The following is a 20,707-nucleotide window of genomic DNA, read 5'->3' on the forward strand; positions in this document are numbered from 1 at the left end:
CTGATCCAGACCCCCTGAGTGTGAGAGTCAGTGAGGAGGCCTGGGAAACCTATGGGGCCCTGGGCAGTAGATCAGTATTTATCCCTGGCATATAAACCGACTTCGTGCGTCCATAACACAAAGAGGGATGCTCTCTGAGCCTGGATGCTTAGCGGAGTGCATGGACCCTGCCCTGAGCGAAATGACAGACTCTAGATATCCCCTATGTGGAAGGAAGTGGGGATAGGGTGGAAGGCTGGGGGGAGATGGTGGGGAGTGAGGGAGGAGGGGAGGGAGTGGAATGGGGATTGACATGTAAAACAAGCTATTTAAAATTAAAGTAACAAAAAAGGGGGGCTGTAGATCCGGCAGATGGACCGTGGTTCACCAATCCCTGGCCTTGCCTACTTAGGAGCTGCTCCTGAGCCACTGTGGGTAGATACACAACCAAATCAAATCAAGGCACTAACAGCAATAAGGTGGGAGACACGTGGTGGGTCACCAACCTTTTCACTGTATGATTTAGGAAATACAAATCAATGAGAATAATACCTAATGTCAAGTTTTTATGTATTACAGACACTGTTCTAAGTGTTTTAAAATATCAATCTATGGCAACCTCAAGGCAATTTTAGGATGCCCCTATCATTGCTCTCACAGGAAGGGAAACTGAGGCACAGTGAAGTTTCATGACACGCCCATGCTGGGGTCTGGGTCAAGATAGTAAAATAAGAGCCTAGAATCTCACTTTTAGCCACTGGCCATGTTGCCTCCCGCTACCCAGAAAAGGAAGGGAAAATCATGAGGTATTTTTCATACAAAATACAAACAGATACCACTGCTACACAACATCCACAGTAAGATAAGTAAGTACTGCTGCTTTAGAAGGAGTTTAGACTGCTACAAATCCATCTCCAACCCAAAATTCAGCTGATGATGATATTGCTGATAAAATTACAAAAACATTTAGGTTTCTTTTGAAGGGTCCATTTAGTAACAATGTCTGAACCCATTTGTAAGTGCCAGGAAGTAGATGAAAAGATACTCTATGCTTTTAAAGTATACAGCAACATATGTTACAGTAACAACACTATCAGTGGAAATCACTGTTGAAGTGACAGGCGGGCACAAGTGTTCTCACACATTACAGCTATTGAACTCAGACACAATGACAGATGGCTTCCACGTGCAAGTCACACACTTACAAATTTGTTTTGTAGATACCCACAGACACACCTACATCCTACATATCAAAAACACTTCTTTTTTAATGGTGTTTCCTGATTATTTTTGTTCTTTAAATAGTTTGATATGTGTGATATTTGTTGGTTTCTGGTTTTGTTCCTTGCTTCTTTAGGAAGGAAAATCAATCTTGGAACTAGCAACATGACTTACAATGTGACTGCTGCCTTCAAAATAAATTCCTTTAATTTTTTAAAAAAATATTTCAAATATTGAAAATGCCTACATAGGTATGATTAAAGTATTAATATAATTAACATTCAGTGATGGACGTTTTCTTAATAAGGCTTCCATATCCGTTGCAATATGTACACTAATTCCCCTCAATCTTTTTAAGACAAGTGCAAGTGTATGAAGAGGCTTTTGAGTGCTTGGATACCCCTGGGAGGTCCTCACTGTGGACTTTGGATGGTGGTGCTAAATGCTATGACAGAACCTTCTGGACATTCACTTACAGGATTTCTGCCCCATGTTATCTTTCATGTTTTACAGTTTTCACAGTTTATGCCACCTGATATTTACAAAAGCTGACCATATTGTAAAGTTCTTCCTAATAGCATCACAAAATTTCCTTCTGTACATGTGCTGATAATTCTATAAGGGAAAAACATGGCCAACAACGTTTTTCTCGACACTCAGAAGGGTCTCCTTCTGTGTGGATTGCATCAGAAGAATGAACTATGTCAAGGGACCCTGAACTCGTGCTATTTGTTACTTCTCCCCTTCTTGGCGTGTGTCTTCTGATGCGCATTGAGTTGTGACCTCTGAATAAAGTTGTCCCCACACTCCTGGCACTCATAGGGCTTCTCCCCCGTATGCTTTCTCTGATGTATGACAAAATGTGACTTCTGGGAAAAGGATTTCCTACATATGTCACACTCATAGGGCTTTTCTCCCGTGTGAGTCCTTTCATGTAATCTGAGGACCGAGTTCACAGAGAAAGACTTGCCACACTCTGTACATTCATAGGGCTTCTCCCCAGTATGTTTTCTCTCATGTTTGGTGAGGTCTGATTTATAGTAAAAGGTTTTCCCACACTTACTACATTTGAAGGGTTTCTCCCCAGTATGGGTTCTCTGGTGGACAGTGAGGGCTGACTTCTGGTAGAAGCAATTTCCACATTCCTTACATTTGTAGGGTTTCTCTCCCGTGTGGGTTCTCTGGTGGGTTTTAAGGTGCGAATTCCTAGAGAAGAGTTTCCCACATTCCTTACATTTATAGGGTTTCTCCCCTGTGTGTGTTCTCTGGTGGACCGTGAGGTGTGACTTTTGAGAAAAGAATTTCCCACATTCCTTACACTCAAAAGGTTTCTCCCCTGTGTGTGTCTTTTGATGCACCAGGAGGTATGCCTTCACATAGAAGAATTTCCCACACTCTTTACACTCAAAAGGTTTCTCCCCTGTGTGTGTTTTCTGATGTTCCGTGAGGTGTGGCTTCTGATAGAATGATTTATCACACTGGCTACATTCGTAGGGTTTTTCCCCTGCATGGATTCTCAGATGCCTAGTGAGGGATGACAGGTGGTAGAAAATTTTGTTACACTCTTTACATGGGTAGGTTTTTTCTCTGGTGTGAACTTTCTGATGTATTGTAAGCTCTTCGTTTGTATAGAAAGATTGCCCACATTTCTCACACCTGTGGGACTTCTTGGTATGTGTTTCCTGGTGCACGGTGAGGGAAGACTTCTGACAGAAGGATTTTCCACATTCACTACAGTCATAGCTTTCATACTGGGTGGGAGTTTTGCGACGTTTGCCGAGTTCTCCTTTCCTAGAGAGAAAGTTCCCAACTCATTAATAGGACTCTCAGGGGCTTCTCCACTGTGAACATTGATCTACAGGGTGATGTGACACGGTACAGAATGGGACTTCTCCTGACGTCTCAGGGTTTCTTAATGCCCATTCTGTACTTTCTGGAATAAAGTCTTCCTGACTGCATAGTTCAGAAAAAAGGAAATGATAACTACAAAGTTTGACTGCCTTGGTCCTAAATCATGCCCCCCAGGAAGGCATGCCTGTTTGGGTCACATTCTTTGGGATTCATTTCAGTGCCATATTTCATATTAATCAACAATTTATTTCCCACTTCCAGCATTTCAAACAAAACTATTCTTCCTCACAAAGCTTCTATCCTACACATTAATTCTTGAACTTGCCTTGCATTTCCAGCCTGACGTTCCCGGTGTTTGGTCTTGGGGTCGGAAACATTCTGTTGTTTGTCTACAAAGGAATCAAGATTTTAACAGACCATTATAGTCACAGGTTGATTCTTTGTCTTTAGGTAAGTCTGTCAAGATGAAAGCACTGTCAAATGAAATGTTCCTCTATACCATTTGTGACAGTTTTCATTGTTACCCTAGAGAGTGTCAAGGGGAATCATCTAGATCTGTGGCCATGTGTTGATTGTGTTAATTGATGTGGGAAGAAGCAGCCTAAAGGTGGGAGGAATGCTCCCTGGGTCAGGTCTTGAATTGTGTAAGACTAGAGAAATCCAGAAGAGCTACAGGCATGCACGCATTCGCTCTACCCTGACACCAGTAATTCCTAGCCATAGCTGCCCACTGTTATTTCTTATTCAACTTACTGTTCACTGTCCTTAATGATTCCCACATTCCTAATCTGTAACGTAGTTTGTTCTCTGATCCAAGTTCTTTCTTTTTTGTCTCAATTTTCACCTCCAGGATTTTAGAGCTACACTGACAGAGATGTCAGAGGTGTTTGGGTTTATAATCAGGTTCCTTCAGTGCCTGCTAGTGAGTTTCAGACTATTTTTTAGGATTTATGGGATAATGAATGGGCTGGTGAAACCAACAAAAACAGCTGACCTGAACAAGGGGGAGCTCTTGGACCCCAGATGGACAGCTGGTAGACCAGCATGAGACTGATCCAGAACCCCTGAGTGTGCGTGTCAGTGAAGAGGCCTGGACAATCTATGGGGCCCTGGGTAGTAGATCAGTATTTATCCCTGGCATACAAATGGACTTCGTGTGTCCACACCACAGTGAGGGATGCTCTCTCTGCCTGGACTCTTGGGGGAAGGCCTAGGCCCTGCCCTGAGTGAAATGACAGACTCTGGAGATCCCCTATGTGGAAGGGAGTAGGGATGGGGTGAGAGGCTGGGGGAGGCCTGGGGGAGTGCGGGAGGAGGGGAGGGAGAGGGAGTTGGGATTGACATGTGAAGCAAGCTTATTTTTAATTAAAAATGTAATAAATAACAATAAAAATGCAAAATAAAGATTTACTCATTTTGTGTGCATTGGTGTCTCTGTGTGTGTCAGATCCTCTGGAACTGGAGTTACAGACAGCTGTGAGCTGCCGTGTGGGTGCTGGGAGTTGAACTCAGGTTCTCTGGAAGAGCAGCCAGTGCTCTTAACTGATGAGCCATCTCTCCAGCCCCTAGACTTTTGTTTTTGCTATAAGAATGTCCTAATTTCATTTCTGCTTCAGTCATAAAATAACCAGAAGCACTTTAAGGGGGTCAGGGTTTATTCCACTTACAATTCAGGGTTAGAGTCCATCACTGCAGGACAGTCAGGGCAGAACCCTGAAGCAGCTAGTGACATCCACAGTCAAGAGTAAAGAGTAATTGATGAAGGAACCAGTGGATCATATACAAGTCTTTATGCCTACAAACACAGGTCACTGTTTAATAATGTTCCTAGTGGAATCCTAAAACTACAGATACTATACTGTACTACACATCCTATGGCTCCCCCCCCCCCGCCCACCTAATTTCCTATGATATACTTTCTCCCTTATTAGTAAAAAGAAGTACTTAAAGGCTTTAATTTGGCATAGCGAATTTCCAGGATTTCCACTCTTGTGCTTCGCAACTTTTAATAAGAAAATAAGAATCATTTGAGCACAAGCACTATGGCCCTTCCACAACTGATCTGAAAACCGAGATGGCTACCAAGTGACTAATGCAGGCAACACACAATGTGGCTATAGTGGAGAAAAAGACTATTCATGCTAATGACTAACAGCAGGACTACTCAAGAATTCACCATGCTGCTCAGAAGGACATGTGTTTTAAACGTTGTGAATTGTTCATCTCTGGAACTTTCTATTTAATGTCTCTAGACGGCAGTCGACCATGCATAACAGAAACCACAAATGAAACTGCAGGTGGACTAGGATTACTGTAGGTAGTAGACCACACACTTTTACTGTTCTTCTTCAGCTACCCAGGGCAATCTGGACATCAACAATAAAGTGAATTTCTCAGACTATCCATCTCCTCATATATTGAGAAATATCCCTGTTGTTTAGGCATTTATACTTTTCACATAGTTGGCTTAATTTTCACCCGAACAAGAGGACCTAGGAACACATACATTGGAAAGGAAGGAGAAAAGAAAAATCAGGGGACAAACTATCTATATAGGAGGGTAAATTCCTAGTTGTCACATCAAAGATTTCCAGTCCTGATCGTATCCTGACCACCAAATCCTGCGCTTCCAAGGCACTATTACCCATGATTCAGTAAAAGTCATGAGTCATGTTTTAGTATTTTAGCTCCTATAGCTCTCCTTCCAACTTAATACAAGATCCTTAAAAATTATTCCACAGGAAACAAAGGGTCTTTGTGTTTTTTAACTCTAAGAAAAAAGGAGTAAGAAACTATAATATGACACCAAATAGGACAAAAATATCAAAGAGTCAACTCTCAGTGTAAAAGTGCATGCTTGGGTTTTTGAAGGGGGCAACCCTGGGAGGACTTTTATAAAGCAGAGTAGACAGTATCACTTGTTTCTAAACATTTGTTCTTCCAACAAATGTCTAGCAAACAAGGAGTGTGTGTCAATCATTGCCAATCAGCATACACGTCAGAAGGTAGATGGAGATCACTGCTGGAGGGAGTGAGAGTACCTGGGTGTTATACCTCTGCAAATAATGTGCAGAGTTGCATGTTAAGAGCAAACCCAAGCAGAAACACCAGTTCTACTGAAAGAAATATGACGGACACGGAACATCATGATTTAGAATCAGGATTCAGAGCTTAAAGACAGACTAGGAAGTTAAAACTGGTGCTGAGAATAACACATTTTGTTGTTAATAGAGAAAAGGTGAGAGGTAGTCTGTGAAAATATCTTTAAGGTTATGGTTCCATGCTCCAACAGTAGTGGAAAATTGGACATTTGAAAACAAAAGATAAAACTCTGAGCTAAGATGGCATAGGAATTCTATTTTCCACCAAGAAAAGAGATGTAAACCTGTTTTAAGAATGTCTAACAAAAGAGGGATTTCCACTGGGCAGTGGTGGTGCACACCTTTGATCCCAGCACTTGGGAAGCAGAGGTGGGTAGCTCTCTGAGTCTAAGGCTAGCCTGGTCTACAGAATGAGTTCCAGGAGAGCCAGAGATACACAGAGAAACCCTGTCTTGAAAAAAAGAGAGAAAAAAAGTGTAGATTGGGGGGATTTCTATGGAGAGAAGGAAAATTGGTGTGATGTAGGATTCAAACATGTAAACAGTATCTTCAACCACTTCTATAAATCTAGAGGATTTAGGGAAATTCCTGAGAAACTATTTCAAAAGGCATTCTTGACAAGTATTTCGAAGGGTCACATGCAACATGATTTTTTCAAACGCACCATCACGTCTCTGATTTGGAAGTTCTCTTTCTGATACCCATGGCTCTTTTCCTTGCTTCAACTTGGAAATCACACTCCGCTTAACCACACGGTAACCTGTTAAAGACAGAGGGGATGACACAAATTTCTTTGGAAGTGAGGTACTATTTCAGGAAAACAGTGAGGATCCGTACTTCTTTAAATTGAGAGGTAGAAACACACAGTTTTTCAGACATTCCCAAACAGATTGGCTTGGAATCATGAAACAATGTATCACTTGACCTTACAGAGACCTTACATGTTCCAGTGAATGGGAGACGAAATGGAAACAACTGGAGTCATAGATTAAATTATCTCACCCACAGCAAGCAGATGACGGTAGTTCTCCAGCATCACATTCTTGTAAAGAGACTTCTGGGCAGGGGTCAGCAACTCCCATTCTGCCTTGGTGAATTCCACAGTAACATCCCTTAGTGTCACTGGTCCCTGAAACAACAGTTCCAGTCCAGTCTGGTGACTACGGGAAGGCACAAGGGTTGGGAGGCAGAGCGATGACAAAGTACTTGCTTAGCATTTGCAAGGCCCTGAGTTCAACCCCAGGACAAAGGAGAAAAAAAGAGAAGGCTAGTTCATTAAATTAGCTCTGAGTGGCCTCGCTATAGTCATGCTGGCTCCAATAAAGCAACCACACATTGTGTCAAGGACTTTCTCTTTGACAAGAGGCAAAGATTAGATTCTTAATGTCTATATTGCAGCAGATACTAATGGCAGAAGTGTATTCAGGACACAAGGTGTTCAGAGGGTGACAGCTATTTGCATTGTGTAACAGCTGTTAGATTTTATAAGGTGGTCAAGCCATCTAATATAAACTAGAAATGAAGAGTTCAGAGTTGGCAATGATACGGGAGCATGAGGAGCAACAGCTGTAGGAAATGTGAATGACACAGAATGAGAACAGAGTGTAGGGCTGAGTTAACTAACTTAGGAAGTCAGGTAAGAGAACACAAAGAATGTTAGTTGCTTTCCCTTTGTCCCTACAAAACATATTTTGCACATAAATGTAACAGACCGCATGCCATATGTATTTGCATCTGTTGCATGAACTTTTCTGGGGGAGACACTAACAAATGTCTCCTCACTACAGATAGGGCACCAATGACAGACCAAAGTACAATTCTAACGAAGTTCAATGTGAATCAAAGAGTCTACATCATTTTTCAAATTTAAGTTTATTTAAGAGAAAACATGTGAGTAGACATTCCTCAATTTTACACCATGTGGACCGCCTCAGACATGTTGATAATGCTCACCCACTTCGCAGATGCAAATACAGAACATTTGCCACTGATGAGATAGAAGTGTGCAGTGGAGTTATAGGACTGGATTAGCGATCTATAGAGAAAACTAAAACAGACAGGGCACATGACAGAGATATGAGCAATACACACAGTATCACAGACACAGAGAAACCAAGAAGTATAATACAGCTTTTGTGTTCATGTGTTTGTGTGTAGTGGTGCATGTGCACATATGTGTGCAAATGTGGAGGCCAGAGGCTGAAACCGTCTCTTCTTTATTATCCTCCTTGTGGTGGTTTGAAGGAGAATGTCCCCCATAGGCTCTGGCATTCCAATACTTGGTCACCAGTTGGTGGTACTGATTAGGGAGGACTAAGAGGTGTGGCCTTGCTGGAGGAGGTATGTCACTGGGGTTAGGCTTTGCAGGTTCGTGTGCACATGTGTCCATCTTGTTTTTGTTTTACTTTGAGTTTTTGAGACAGGGTTTCTCACTTGGGCCTGGTTTCACTGAATGCGGCTCCCAGTTGGTGGTGCTGTTTGGGGATGTTTAGGTGGTTTAGCTTCCCGGAGGAAGCTCTCCTTCTTGCTTGTGTTTAAGATGGGAACTCTCAGCATCCTGCTTCAACCACCATGCATGCTGCCTGCTTACATGCCTCCCCACCTCTGTAGCCAGAGGCCCAAATAAACCCTTTCTTCCATAGGTTGCTTTTGGTCATGGTGTTATATCACAGCAACAGAAAAGCTACTAATACACCCAGCTTTTTACATGGGTGCTAGAGATCAAATACAAATTCTCGTGCATGCCTGGCAAACCCTTTACCAAGTAAACTATCTTCCTGGCTTTTAGGAATTTATTTTATTCATGATCAAATCACAATAAAAACTGATTTTATTACAATGAGGTATGAGACCATTGCTCAAGTGTTGGTTCAAAAGCCTATTCTTCTGTTAGCAAAGTATGTTATATACTCCTAAACATCTCTGGGGAGGTGGTCCTGGGGTGTATAAGGCGGCAAACTGGGCGAGCAAGGAAGAGCAAGCCAGTAAGCTGTGGTCTCCCTGGCCTCTGCTTCGGTTTTGGCTTCTAGGTTCCTGCTTGAGTTCCTGGGCTAACTTCCCTCAGTGCTGCACTATAGCATGGAAGTGTAAGCCAAACAAACCCTTTCCTCTCCAAGTTTGTTTTGGTAGTGTTTTTATCATAACAGTAGAAAACAAGCTAAGACATTAACTTACAGTGTTTATACATTTGTATGAGAGCAAGGGTGCAGGTATAGACCAGGAAGTTAGGAAAGAGGCTAAGCAAAGGAGAGAACGTGTCTAGAAGAGGGGGGGCTAAGACACACACCTTGAGAGCAGAAGGGAAGCTATGGGGTGTGGTGGAGGGGTGCAAGGTAGGAGGCCATAGGGAACTGGGGAGAACAGGGAGTCATGGGATCAATCTAACAATTATTGCTTGAAAATGACAAGATGAAACCTAATGCTGTATATACTTTTCAAAATTTAAAAACAAGCACACAAGCGTCACTAGAGAAGATCAACATCAGATTTGAGCAGGCTGAATACAGAATCTGTCAGGTTGACAGGGTCCTAGCACAGCCGCACTGGCTCAGCACTCTAGTGCCTGTTACTACAAACTCACAAAGTGACACTATCATCTCAAGAGATCCCAGAACGGGGAGGCAGAGGCAGGCGGATCTCTATGAAGTCCAGGCCAGCCTGGTCTACAGAGTGAGTTCCAGGACAGCAAGGGCTACACAGAGAAACCCTGTCTTGAAAACAAAAACAATGATGAGCAAAGGGGTCAAGACCAGGCTGGAGAAACCCAGAGAAACAGCTGACATGAACAAGAGAGAGCTCATGGACCCCAGACTGACAGCTGGGAAACCAGCATGGGATTGCTACAGACCCTCTGAATGTGGATGTCAGTTTGGAGGTCTGGTTAATCTATGGGGCCTCTGGTGGTGGATCAGTATTTATCCCTAGTACACAAATGGACTTTGGGAGCCCACTCCACATAAAGGGATACTCTCTCAGCCTAGACACATGGGGGAGGGTCTAGGCCCTGCTCTAAATGATATGACAGACTTTGAAGATCGTCTATGGAAGGCCTCACCCTCCCTGGGGAGCAGAAAGGGGATGGGATGTGGTTGGTGGGGGACAGGGGAGGAGGAGAGGGAGAGGGAATGGGATTGACATGTAAAACAAACTTGTTTCTAATTTAAATAAAAATAAGAAAAAAGAAAACAAAAGCAGAACAAACAAGAAAATCTGTTCATAATGGAAAATGTAACCTGTACAAACTAGAAGAAGGTGCCAGGGTTTGGTTTATCAGTGTCCTTCAAAAGTCTGCACATTTAAAGGCTTGTTGTGAAGCTGACAGAATCCTTAGAGGGGCGAGACAGACGTAGTCAGATCACTGGGGTGCCACTGCAGAGCACTGTGGAACCCTGGTCCCTTCGTCATAGTTGTAAGAAGTCCCAGGCCCCCATGACTCCTACCATGCTGTAGTAGTTTGTCACGGGTATTCATGCAAGTGAGCCAACAGTGAAGAAAGAGCTCAAAGGCCTGTGCTCGGAAGACTACTAAGTCAATCTCAGACCAATCAGCATAGTTAATATAATTCCAATCCAATTTTGACAAAGTATTTTATACTTGTCAAAGCTAATTATAAAATGTATGTGGTTTTGTCAGCATGCAGGAAGCAGAGGCAGACCAATACCCATAAGTCTGAGGCAAACCTGGTCTATGTAATGTTGAAAGCCTTTCACAAAAAACATGAACTAATTGGCTAAAAATTGAATTTATATTTCCCTAATGAACAAACATGCTGAACATTTTTCAAGTATTTACTGGCCATTTGTATTTCTCCATTTGCAAGCAAGTTTTGTGTATTTATTGAATTATTCATTCTACTTGGGCTTAAGTTTTTGAGTCTTTATATATTCTGGATATTAATGCCCATTGGATGAATAGTTGAAGAGATTTTCTCCCATTTTGCAGGCTGTCACTTCACTCTGGCAACTTTTTCCTTTGCTGTACAGACATCTTTTAGCTTAGGGAGATGCATGTCTCCATCTTTGCAATTCCTTCCCGAGCTACTGGAGTCCTACCCAGGAAGTCATTATTTGTGACTGTATTTGGAAGTGTTTATTTCTTGTTTTCCTCTAGCCATTTCAAAGTTTCAGTCTTACATTAAGTGGGGGAAAGAAGAAGACATGATAATAGAAGAGAGACTATCACGGGCTAGGGAAGGGGCATATGCGGGAGGCACAGGCAGTTAGTGTGGTAAGAAATAACCTCAACCCATAATGTAAAACTTTATACAAAAATGTTCTCAAGATGGAGCTAAGCAAAAAAAAAAAAAAAAGTAAATCTAGGGACTGAAGAGATGGCTCAGCAGTTAAGGGCACGAGCTGCTCTTCCAGGGGTTCTGGGTTCAATTCCCAGCACCCATACAGCAGCTCACAGCCATCTGTAACTTTAGTCCCATGGGATCTGATGCCCTCTGCTAGTGTACGGACATATGTGTAGATAAAATGCTCATATACAATAAAATAAATAAATCTTTAAAAAATGTGCATCTATACTTGTTTCATTTCTTCAATGGAGTTCCGTGACTTAAACATAAATTTATTTAACTAAACTTGACAGAAATTTGTTCCGGCTAGGTGGGAGACACTTGTTGAGATGATGTGTGCTCCACTGGAGAGGTGGATGCACTTTCGTTTTTTTTTTTTTTTTTTTTTTTTTGGTTTTTCGAGACAGGGTTTCTCTGTGGCTTTGGAGGCTGTCCTGGAACTCGCTTGGTAGTCCAGGCTGGTCTCGAACTCACAGAGATCCGCCTGCCTCTGCCTCCCAAGTGCTGGGATTAAAGGCGTGCGCCACCAATGCCCGGCCCGCACTTTCGTCTTTTTTTTAGCCTAAGTTTTAATTTCTGAAGTTACCTTAATGCCTCCACCCCTAGTACATCAACAAGGAGTGGGATTATGATGGCTAAAACAATTTTGAAAAACAAAAAATTGATGCTATCTAGTTTCAAGTTTTAAGTTTATCACATCTATGACAATCTTTCCTTGATTTTCAGTTGTTTAATTTTTACTTAGTTTTGAAACATTGAAGGGGAACAAGGGACCTTGCATGGCTACATGAGCACTGGGTTACTGCCACAGTCCCTTTCTTGACTTTGTATCACAGTACAAAATTAAGGCATGGAAAATCTTATATACAAATGGCAAGCATACTGGGAAAGCCATCAGGGAATCAATCCCATTCCCAATAGCCTTACAAAAATATCTCAGAATAAATCTAAATAAGGTAGTGAAGACTTGTATAATAAAAACACTAGCACACTGAAGAAAGGACTTGAAGACACCAAGACATGAAAAGACATCCATACTCGGGATTGGCAGGAAACTGGCCACCCTGACAAAAGTAATTGACAGATTCAATGCAAACTCCATCAAAATTCCAACACCATTACTTACAAAAAATTAAAGAATAATCTCAACTTTCATTTGGAAACACAAAAGTCCCAGGATGCCAAAACAACTCTGAGAAATAAAAGAACTTTTTATAGATAACACCATTCCTGATTTTAAATTATACTACAGTGTCACAGTCATTAAAACTACATGCATTGGCATAAAAACAGACATATTGATCAGTGGAATAGAACTGAAGACCCAACTATTAGTCCATACACCAAGCACTACCTAATTTTTGACAAAGAAGCCAAAAATATACACTAGAGAAAAGACAGCATCTTCAACAAGTGTTGCTGGTCTAATGGATAGCTATACAGAGAAGAATAAAACTATATTCTTATTTCTCACTCTACACAAAACTCTACTCCAAATGGATGAACTACCCCGGGGTAAGACCCAAATCTTACTAAAGAGAAAGTATGGAATATGCTTCAACTTAAGGCACAGGAAAGTACTTTCTCCACAGGTCTCTGATAGCACAAGCATTAATACTAACAAATGACAAACAGGGCCATGAGAAACTAAAAAGCATCTTATAAGAAAGGACAGTAGCACCCAAGTAAAGAGGCAGCCTATGGGATGAGAATAAGTCCTTACCAGCTATCCACCTGACAGAGGATTAGTGCACACAATCAACAACAACAAAAACCCTAAATACCAAGAAAACAAACAACCAGATTTTTTTTTTTTTGGTTTTTCGAGACAGGGTTTCTCTGTATTGTTTTGGAGGCTGTCAGTCCAGCCCAGCCTGGAACTCACAGTTATCCGCCTGCCTCTGCCTCCCGAGTGCTGGGATTAAAGGCGTGCGCCACCACCGCCCAGCCAAACAACCAGATTTTAAAAATGGAGCACGGAACTAAGTAGAATTCTCAAAAGACAAAATACAAATGGCTGAGAAATACTTTTTAAAATGTTCATCATCCTTAGCCACCAGGAAAACACAAATTAGAATTACTTTGAGATTCATCTTGTCCCAATCAGAACGGTAAGATCAAAGAAACAAATGACGATGCTGCATGGGTACGTGCAAAGGGGACCACTCACTGACCGCTGGTGGGAGCAAAAAGTGACGCAACCACTTTGGAAACCAGTGTGGAGGTACATCACACAACCAGAAATGTGCCTACCATGTGCTCCAGCTGTGCCATTCTTGGGCATACAACCAAAGGAGTCCAGATCTAACTACAGAGATACTTGCTCACCCGTGCTCACTGCTGTTGTATTCACAACAGCCAGCAAATGAAAACAGCTTCGATGTCCATCATATGATGTGTGGAAAATGAAAATGTAATATATATACACAATAGAATATTATTGAGCTGTAAAAAAATTGAAGATAAATAAGTAGAGCTAGAAATCATTCTGAGTGAGGTAACCTACGCAAAAAAAAATACCACACATTTTCTCATGTGATGTGCAGGTCAGCTCTGACTTTTTAGATATGTGTTCAAATTCCTATAGAAAGCAGGAGCCTAGTAAGAGGGGAATAGAACACAAGTGGTATGAAAGAAGAAAGAGGAATAATGCAATAGGAAGAGTTAAGGTGGTGGGGAATAGGAGGGCAGGGTGGGGGGCATATGGAGAGGGATAACCTGCACTAAATGCCTTTGAATAGAAATTCGTAAAACTACTACAGAAGCTTCCTAGAAATATACATACAAATCATATATGAAAGGAGTTTGAGTACAGTCATTCTATAATAGGTCCAATACCTCTCCCAGATACATTGGGCTATCAAATAAATATCTTAGTGCCAGGCTTTTCGAGCTGTTGGTCAGTGGGGTCTCACAGACAACTCAAATATTACAGGCTATTGCCATGACTCTTAGTTACCCAAAGAACTTGATGGCAAGCCCCTGTTGCTGAAGGTATCGTATACTTGAGTCATAAGACACGGATAAACCAAGGTGGTACCAACCTGGAAGCTGCGTCCCTACTTGCTAGCTTTCATAGCGCTGGCAGGCTCTATGCACAATGAAAACTCACCCCACATTTTATTGAATCCCTGTTACAAATGTCCTAGCAAGATATGCCAACTGGTACAATAGCATCAAAAATGCTATGGGAGTAACCAACTAGCTTTAATGCCTGCTTCACAACATAGAACTCATATCATACCTGGTACCATTAACAGAACCAAAACCCAGTAGCTGGTTAGGTCATGGGCCCTAGGGAAGAACCTATTATCATCTTGCTAAATGGACATAGTAGTAAACGACCCACTAAGTTTTTATCACTATCCCCACAGATTAAGGAGTCTCTCAACCCACATCAAGAAGCTTCTTTTCATAATCGCTGGTGATTAACACAGACCTAAGTGCAATCAAGACTGCAGCGTGCTCAGCCCTAACTCAACAGCCTATCAGGCCCTCTTCTCCCAAATCTCAGGGACCAGTGGAGAGGTTGTAGGCAGTGGATAAAAACTACAGTGGTTATGAAAGCATACACAAAACCTGTGCAAACTCATGTTCAATTATAAAAGATATTTCATGAAAACCTGCCAAGATATTTGCATAAAAATTATACAAGTGCTTGTCTTAAGGCACCAATCGCCACAGTTCAGGATTAGCAGAAGGGTCTTCTGTGAACGTCCCATGCTATCACATAAAATGTTACAAAGATGTGCACTTAACGGTCAAGGGTTAACGAAATCAATACTTTTACTGTAACATTGAAACATTGAAATTTAATGTAAATCCTTCACCTTGTCTTAATTTTTTTATTGTTTAAATTTTTTTTCATTTTACATACCAACCCCAGGTCTCCCTTCCTCTCTTTCTCCCTCCCATCTGCCTTCCCCACTTCCCATCCCCCATCCACTCCTCACAGTGGGTAAGGCCTTCCCTGGAGAGTTCATAAAGTCTGGCATACCAAGATGAGACAGGGCCAACCCCTCACCTCCATCAAGGCTGATCAAGGTATCTCACCATAGGGAATGGGCTCCAAAAGGCCAGTTCATGTGCCTGGGATAGATCCTGGTGTCACTGCCAGGGGCACCCCCAACAGATCAAGTCATGTAACTGTCACCCACATTCAGAGGGTCTAATTCAGTTCCATGCAGGTTGCCCAGCTGTAAGTCCATAGCCTGTGAGCTCCCACTAGCTCAGGTAAGTTGCCTCTGTGGTTTTACCCATTATGGTCTTGACCACCCTTGTTCAGATGATCCCTCCTCCCTCTCTTCAACTGAACTCCAGGAGCTCAACCCAGTGGCTGTGGGTCACTGCATCTGCTTCCATCAGTTACTGGATGTAGGTTCTATGGTGACAATTAGGGTGGTCACCAATCTGATTAGAGGGATGGAAGGGGAGAACAAGGAGGGAGATATCTTGATAGAGGGAGCCATTGGTGTTGGGGAGATTCTCAGGAATTCATAAGGATGACCCCAGCTGAGACTCCTAGCAATAATTGAGAGGGCATCACCTGTCTTTAAAGCAATGGTTCTCAACATGTGGGTCGTGACCATTTTGGGGGACAAACAGTCCTTTCACAGGGGTCGCCTAAGACCATTGGAAAATATAGATGTTTACATTATGATTCTTAATGATAGCAAAATTATGGTTATGAAGTAGCAATAAAATAATTTTATGGTTGGGGGTCACCACAACATGAACTGTATTAAAGGTCTCAACATTAGGAAGGTTGAGAACCTTTAAAGAATTGTTCTTGGCCGGGCGTTGGTGGCGCACACCTTTAATCCCAGCTCTCGGGAGGCAGAGGCAGGCGGATCTCTGTGAGTTTGAGGCCAGGCTGGACCGACAACCTCCAAAACAATACAGAGAAACCCTGTCTCGTAAAACCAAAAAAAAAAGAAAAGAAAAGAAAAGAATTGTTCTTGGTTCAGAGCAGAATGCTGACTTACTGTGACACAAATATTTTATGAACAGTGTATCTGAGATGAAATTTCAGCAAGGAAATAGGAAAGAACTCCCTCCACAATATATTTAATATGTAAACACTGTAAAATAGTATGTGCCAAAATGTACAACAATACATTTCATATGTCAACATAACTCACAACTTCTGCTACTCAACAATACATTTCATATGTCAACATAACTCACAACTTCTGCTACTCAACAATACATTTCATATGTCAACATAACTCACAACTTCTGCTACTCAACAATACATTTCATATGTCAACATAACTCACAACTTCTGCTACTCAACAATACATTTCATGTCAACGTAACTCACAACTTCTACTACTCAACAATACATTTCATATGTCAACGTAACTCACAACTTCTGCTATCAGCTTGTGCAGTCTTTCCTTAGCCATTCCCTGCCATCACCCTCCTTGTTTTCAGTCATGCAGGACAGTCATCCACCTATCATTGCTTTTACACCATTAGGACAAATGCGATTTGCTCATTACCCAAACCCTCGAAAGGGTTCGAGGACACTTGGGGCTCTACAGACCCTACTTTGAGAGCTACTGGTTTATTTAACCCTGAAGGTGATTTTAAGCCAGTCATACTTTCCTAGTTTAATATAGAGATTCTTTTTTTATCTTTTTAGATTTATCTATTTTATGTTTATGAGTTTTTGCCTGCATGTATGTGTGTATGTGCACCACGTAAATGGCTGGTACCTGTGGAAGTCAGAAGAGGGCATCGAATCCTTTGGAACTGGAGTTACAGATGACTTTGAGACACCACGTAGCTGCTGGGAATCAAACATGGGTCCTCTATAAGAGCAACAACTGCTGTTAACCACTGAGTCAATTCTCCAACCCCATAGATTCTCTTTCGAAAACCCTCACTGAACATGTGTGTGCACACACAAAGTTAAACAAATTAAGTTACTCACCTTGAACTTGTTCATTTTCTGTTGTGTTTTTAGAAAGGGCTTCTCCACCCTTTAAAGTTGTGAGAGTAAAGTCATAAGAAACGGTATGCCACAGCTCCGGGTCTCCTGTGAGAAATTTGTATACAACATTTTAGCACTATCTATGGAGAAGCTGTCCTTTTGATACAATCAGAAAGTCTACAGTGAAGTAATACTCACTTACCTATTGATAGTTCTAACATAATGATGATGAGCCTGAAACATTTTTTCTTTAATTAAATTTAAACATTTCAACTGTCTGTTTGAAAGTCCGTATTTGCTTACTGACTAACACAAAAGAACTGAACACTATGACACTGAATAATAGATTAGTTTCAAAGGTGGTATAACATATGCAAACTGAGAACTTGGTGTTTACATTGGTGATAACATTTTTTCTTTAGTACTACAACTCCCCAAAAGTTAGAAAGTCATTTCAAAGCTTTCAAGCATGAGACACATCTTCCTAAATTGCACTGTCTTAATACAAAAAGAAAACAAAACACTTCTTCAAGAACCTTACAAATGATACATTTTCATTTACATGTGATACATTTTGTCTTTGGTTCTGTTGGTGACACTTAGTTTCAATGCTGTTATCTTTAAAAGGAAAGGAATCAGACAATTGTGATTAACCCTCATGCAGCCTTTAGTCAAGTCTTGACACAGGAACACAACAAATCTAGATCCTTAAGACTATCCTCTCAAGACAGGCTAAATCTGGGGTAAATTTTAATTAAGTCTTAATGAACTTTGACATGACACCCAAATCTAGTTTTGAAATAAATCCATCCCAAAATATCAGTTTGAAGCCAGATGTGCTGATGCACACTTTTACTCCCCGCACTGGAAAACCTGGGGCAGGAGGACAGCAAGATCCAGTCAAGCTTATGCTACACAGTGAGAGCTACACCAGCTTGTCATACACAGTGAGACCTTGTTTTTTAAAAAAGTCGTTAATTAGAGAACAGTTTTAGTTCTATATGCCCTAAGCAGGCATATGGTGTATACAGTTAAAAGAACCAAATGCTCAAATCCAGCCTGCAGGGTGCTTTCAACATGCCTAATATATAAGCAACAAGGCCAGGTACAAATGAGCTAATCATCAGCATTAGGAAATCGCCTTCATAATAGAGATCATAAATGAATTATAATTTTCATCTTTTAAAGAAGGAACTCTGTCTCTGCTAGACTGGATGGCAAACACCTGTAAACCCAGCGTTCCCGAGGAAGAGGCACGAGGGTCCACAGTTCCAAACTAGTCTGGAGCTACAAGACCAGATCGCGCACCCCTCCCCCACCCAATCTGTCTCATTTCCATTCCCTCTGAGGCTGAATACGATATTCACCTTCTCAATAAAATTTAATATCGAAAGGTATTTTAAGAAACAATACTGTTACCCAAATAACTGCTCAACAGTCTGACAAAGGATGGTTATAGGGATGTAGGGAGAGCCTTAATTTTTCGTTCACATCAAGGGATCCAGAGAAGGCTCAAGAATTTTTAGAAATAAAAAACTCCAGGTATGATCAAGTGTGCTTCATCGCTGTGTTTTCGGCCGCTGGCCGCTGCGCAGAAACAAACGCAGACAGAACCGCCAGGGACTGGCGGTAACCACAGAGTAAAACAAAAGAGGATTAAGGCCACCCGCAGGTACTGGGTAAATCAAACAGCCTCCAGTGAAGGCGCCTGGAGCGCGGAGATGAAAGGACCCAACACCGGTAAACGGGAAGCTTTCCGCCCTGCAGGTTCCTCGGCACCCTGCACGACCGCCCAGCTCCGTGCGCTCAGGGCGAGTCTCACCTCGGTGACATCGGTGTCAGAGATTCCACGGCCTCCGCTGCAGACGCGCGGGGGGTGGCTGAGCAGCGGGCGGACGCCAACGTGGCGGGCGGACGAGGAAGCGGTGAATGGGCGCCACGTCACCCGGGCGGAGGCTCAGACCGACCTTCCCGCCACTGCCCTCCCCTGACCAGCTCGCCCCGCGCCCCTCCCGCCGCCGCCCCCCCCCCCCCCCGAGGGGTGTCCTCAGCTCGCCCGCTCGCCCCCTGCGCCTGTCGCACTCCGAGGACCCCAGGCTCCGAGGATGCCGCGGTGCTTAGCCACCCCCAAGCCCCCCAGTTCTCCACCCCTCTAGTCCCCCATTCCCCCCAGTCTACCCTAAGCAAAGGATAAAACTTCCGCGGGTGACAGAAGAGGGCTCCGCCCATGCGCCGAACGACCCTCTGTGGGGAACTACGCTTTCCAGAAGCCTCCGCGACGACTCCATTTTGGGTCACGTTATGAAGTTTGGCGCTGAGTGCATCACTGCTGTGTGCTGTGCCACACCCCCGCAGGCCTGGTCTTTATGCGGATGATTGAGCGAGCAGTGGGCACCCTGGGCGGGAAGCCAGAGGCTGGCTGAGGTCGTGCAGTGTGTATTGGGAGTACTCGGAATCAAGTGCGATCTTACACCCAAAGATTTCAGTTTTGTCCTAGGATTACTAGCTTTCGAAGCTATGTAAATGGTAACACGAAACGAGAGAAACTAAAAACAAAACAAACAAACAAAAAGTAGTATATATAAACCAAAGGAGCAGACAGCAAATAAAGGGTCATACATGTTTTAAGGCTTTAGCCAACCAATACAGATGCTATTAGTGCTGTCTTCTAAGAATGATATACTGAATATGTAAAACAACTTGTGTATGTCCCTGTCGACAACTTCAGTTTGCAATGTACTAACTTTAAAAAATTAAATGTTTCATCAGAAAATTACAATTAATACACATGGAATACATGCATGATATGTAGTATGGTGCCAGAGCTTTTAGGATCAAAGGCTGAGCCCTGGCAACCAAAAGAAGCCAGGCTCTCCCATTAGAGACAGTGCTATCGCCAGGTCGCAGTGGGCCTTTAATTCTAGCACAGAAAGGCAGATCTCTGAGTTTGAAGCCAGCTCTTGTTCTTGCTAAGGACCCAAGTTCAATTCCAAGCATCCACATGGCAGTTAACAAGTAAGTCCAACTCCAGGGAATCTGCTGCCCTTTTCTGGCCCCTGAGAGCACTTCATGCACTCATATACATAAAATAAAAATAAATATTATTTTTTAAAAAACTAATCCATAATGGCTGTGGTACCTTGATGGCTAATCTAACCTTAAGTAGTTAGTTTTAGGAAAGACAACTTGTGGAGTAAAACTCACTGCTTAAGGGAGTATTAATTAGCCTGGTGGTGGTGGTGGCAGACCAGCACTTTAATCCCAGCACTTGGGAGGCAGAGGCAGGCAGATCTCTGTGAGTTCAAAGCCAGCATGGTC

General features: G+C 42.5%; 1 protein-coding gene across 3 annotated transcripts; it reads right to left on the minus strand.

The window, feature by feature from the left end:
- Positions 1–532: 532 nt before the first annotated feature.
- Znf25 (zinc finger protein 25) lies at positions 533–19,384 on the minus strand. Of its 3 annotated transcripts, XM_040737353.1 has the most exons (7): positions 19,212–19,384; positions 17,390–17,494; positions 17,172–17,267; positions 7,155–7,281; positions 6,817–6,912; positions 3,377–3,440; positions 533–2,991 (listed from the first exon to the last, which is right to left on the minus strand). In XM_040737353.1, the coding sequence occupies exons 4-7, from the start codon at positions 7,186–7,188 to the stop codon at positions 1,926–1,928; spliced, it is 1,260 nt and encodes a 419-aa protein (XP_040593287.1). In that variant the 5' UTR covers positions 7,189–7,281; positions 17,172–17,267; positions 17,390–17,494; positions 19,212–19,384; the 3' UTR covers positions 533–1,925. The 3 variants fall into 3 exon arrangements, with proteins under 3 accessions (XP_040593287.1, XP_012965907.1, XP_012965908.1); XM_013110453.3 differs by lacking the exon at positions 17,172–17,267; XM_013110454.3 differs by lacking the exon at positions 19,212–19,384 and having other exon boundaries at positions 17,172–17,245; positions 17,390–17,500.
- Between the last annotated feature and the right edge of the window lie 1,323 nt (positions 19,385–20,707).

The sequence above is a fragment of the Mesocricetus auratus genome, unplaced genomic scaffold (genome assembly GCF_017639785.1).
Source record: "Mesocricetus auratus isolate SY011 unplaced genomic scaffold, BCM_Maur_2.0 Super-Scaffold_100676, whole genome shotgun sequence".
NCBI classification, from domain to species: domain Eukaryota; kingdom Metazoa; phylum Chordata; class Mammalia; order Rodentia; family Cricetidae; genus Mesocricetus; species Mesocricetus auratus.

What these genes read in the sequence shown, in the direction of transcription:
- Znf25 (XM_013110453.3), bottom strand. An exon ending in CCGTCATCTGCTTGCTGTGG is followed by an intron (nt 6,913 to 7,154) that starts GTGAGATAATTT and finishes TGTCTTTAACAG; the next exon opens with GTTACCGTGTGGTTAAGCGG. An exon ending in TCCAAATCAGAGACGTGATG is followed by an intron (nt 3,441 to 6,816) that starts GTGCGTTTGAAA and finishes ATTCCTTTGTAG; the next exon opens with ACAAACAACAGAATGTTTCC.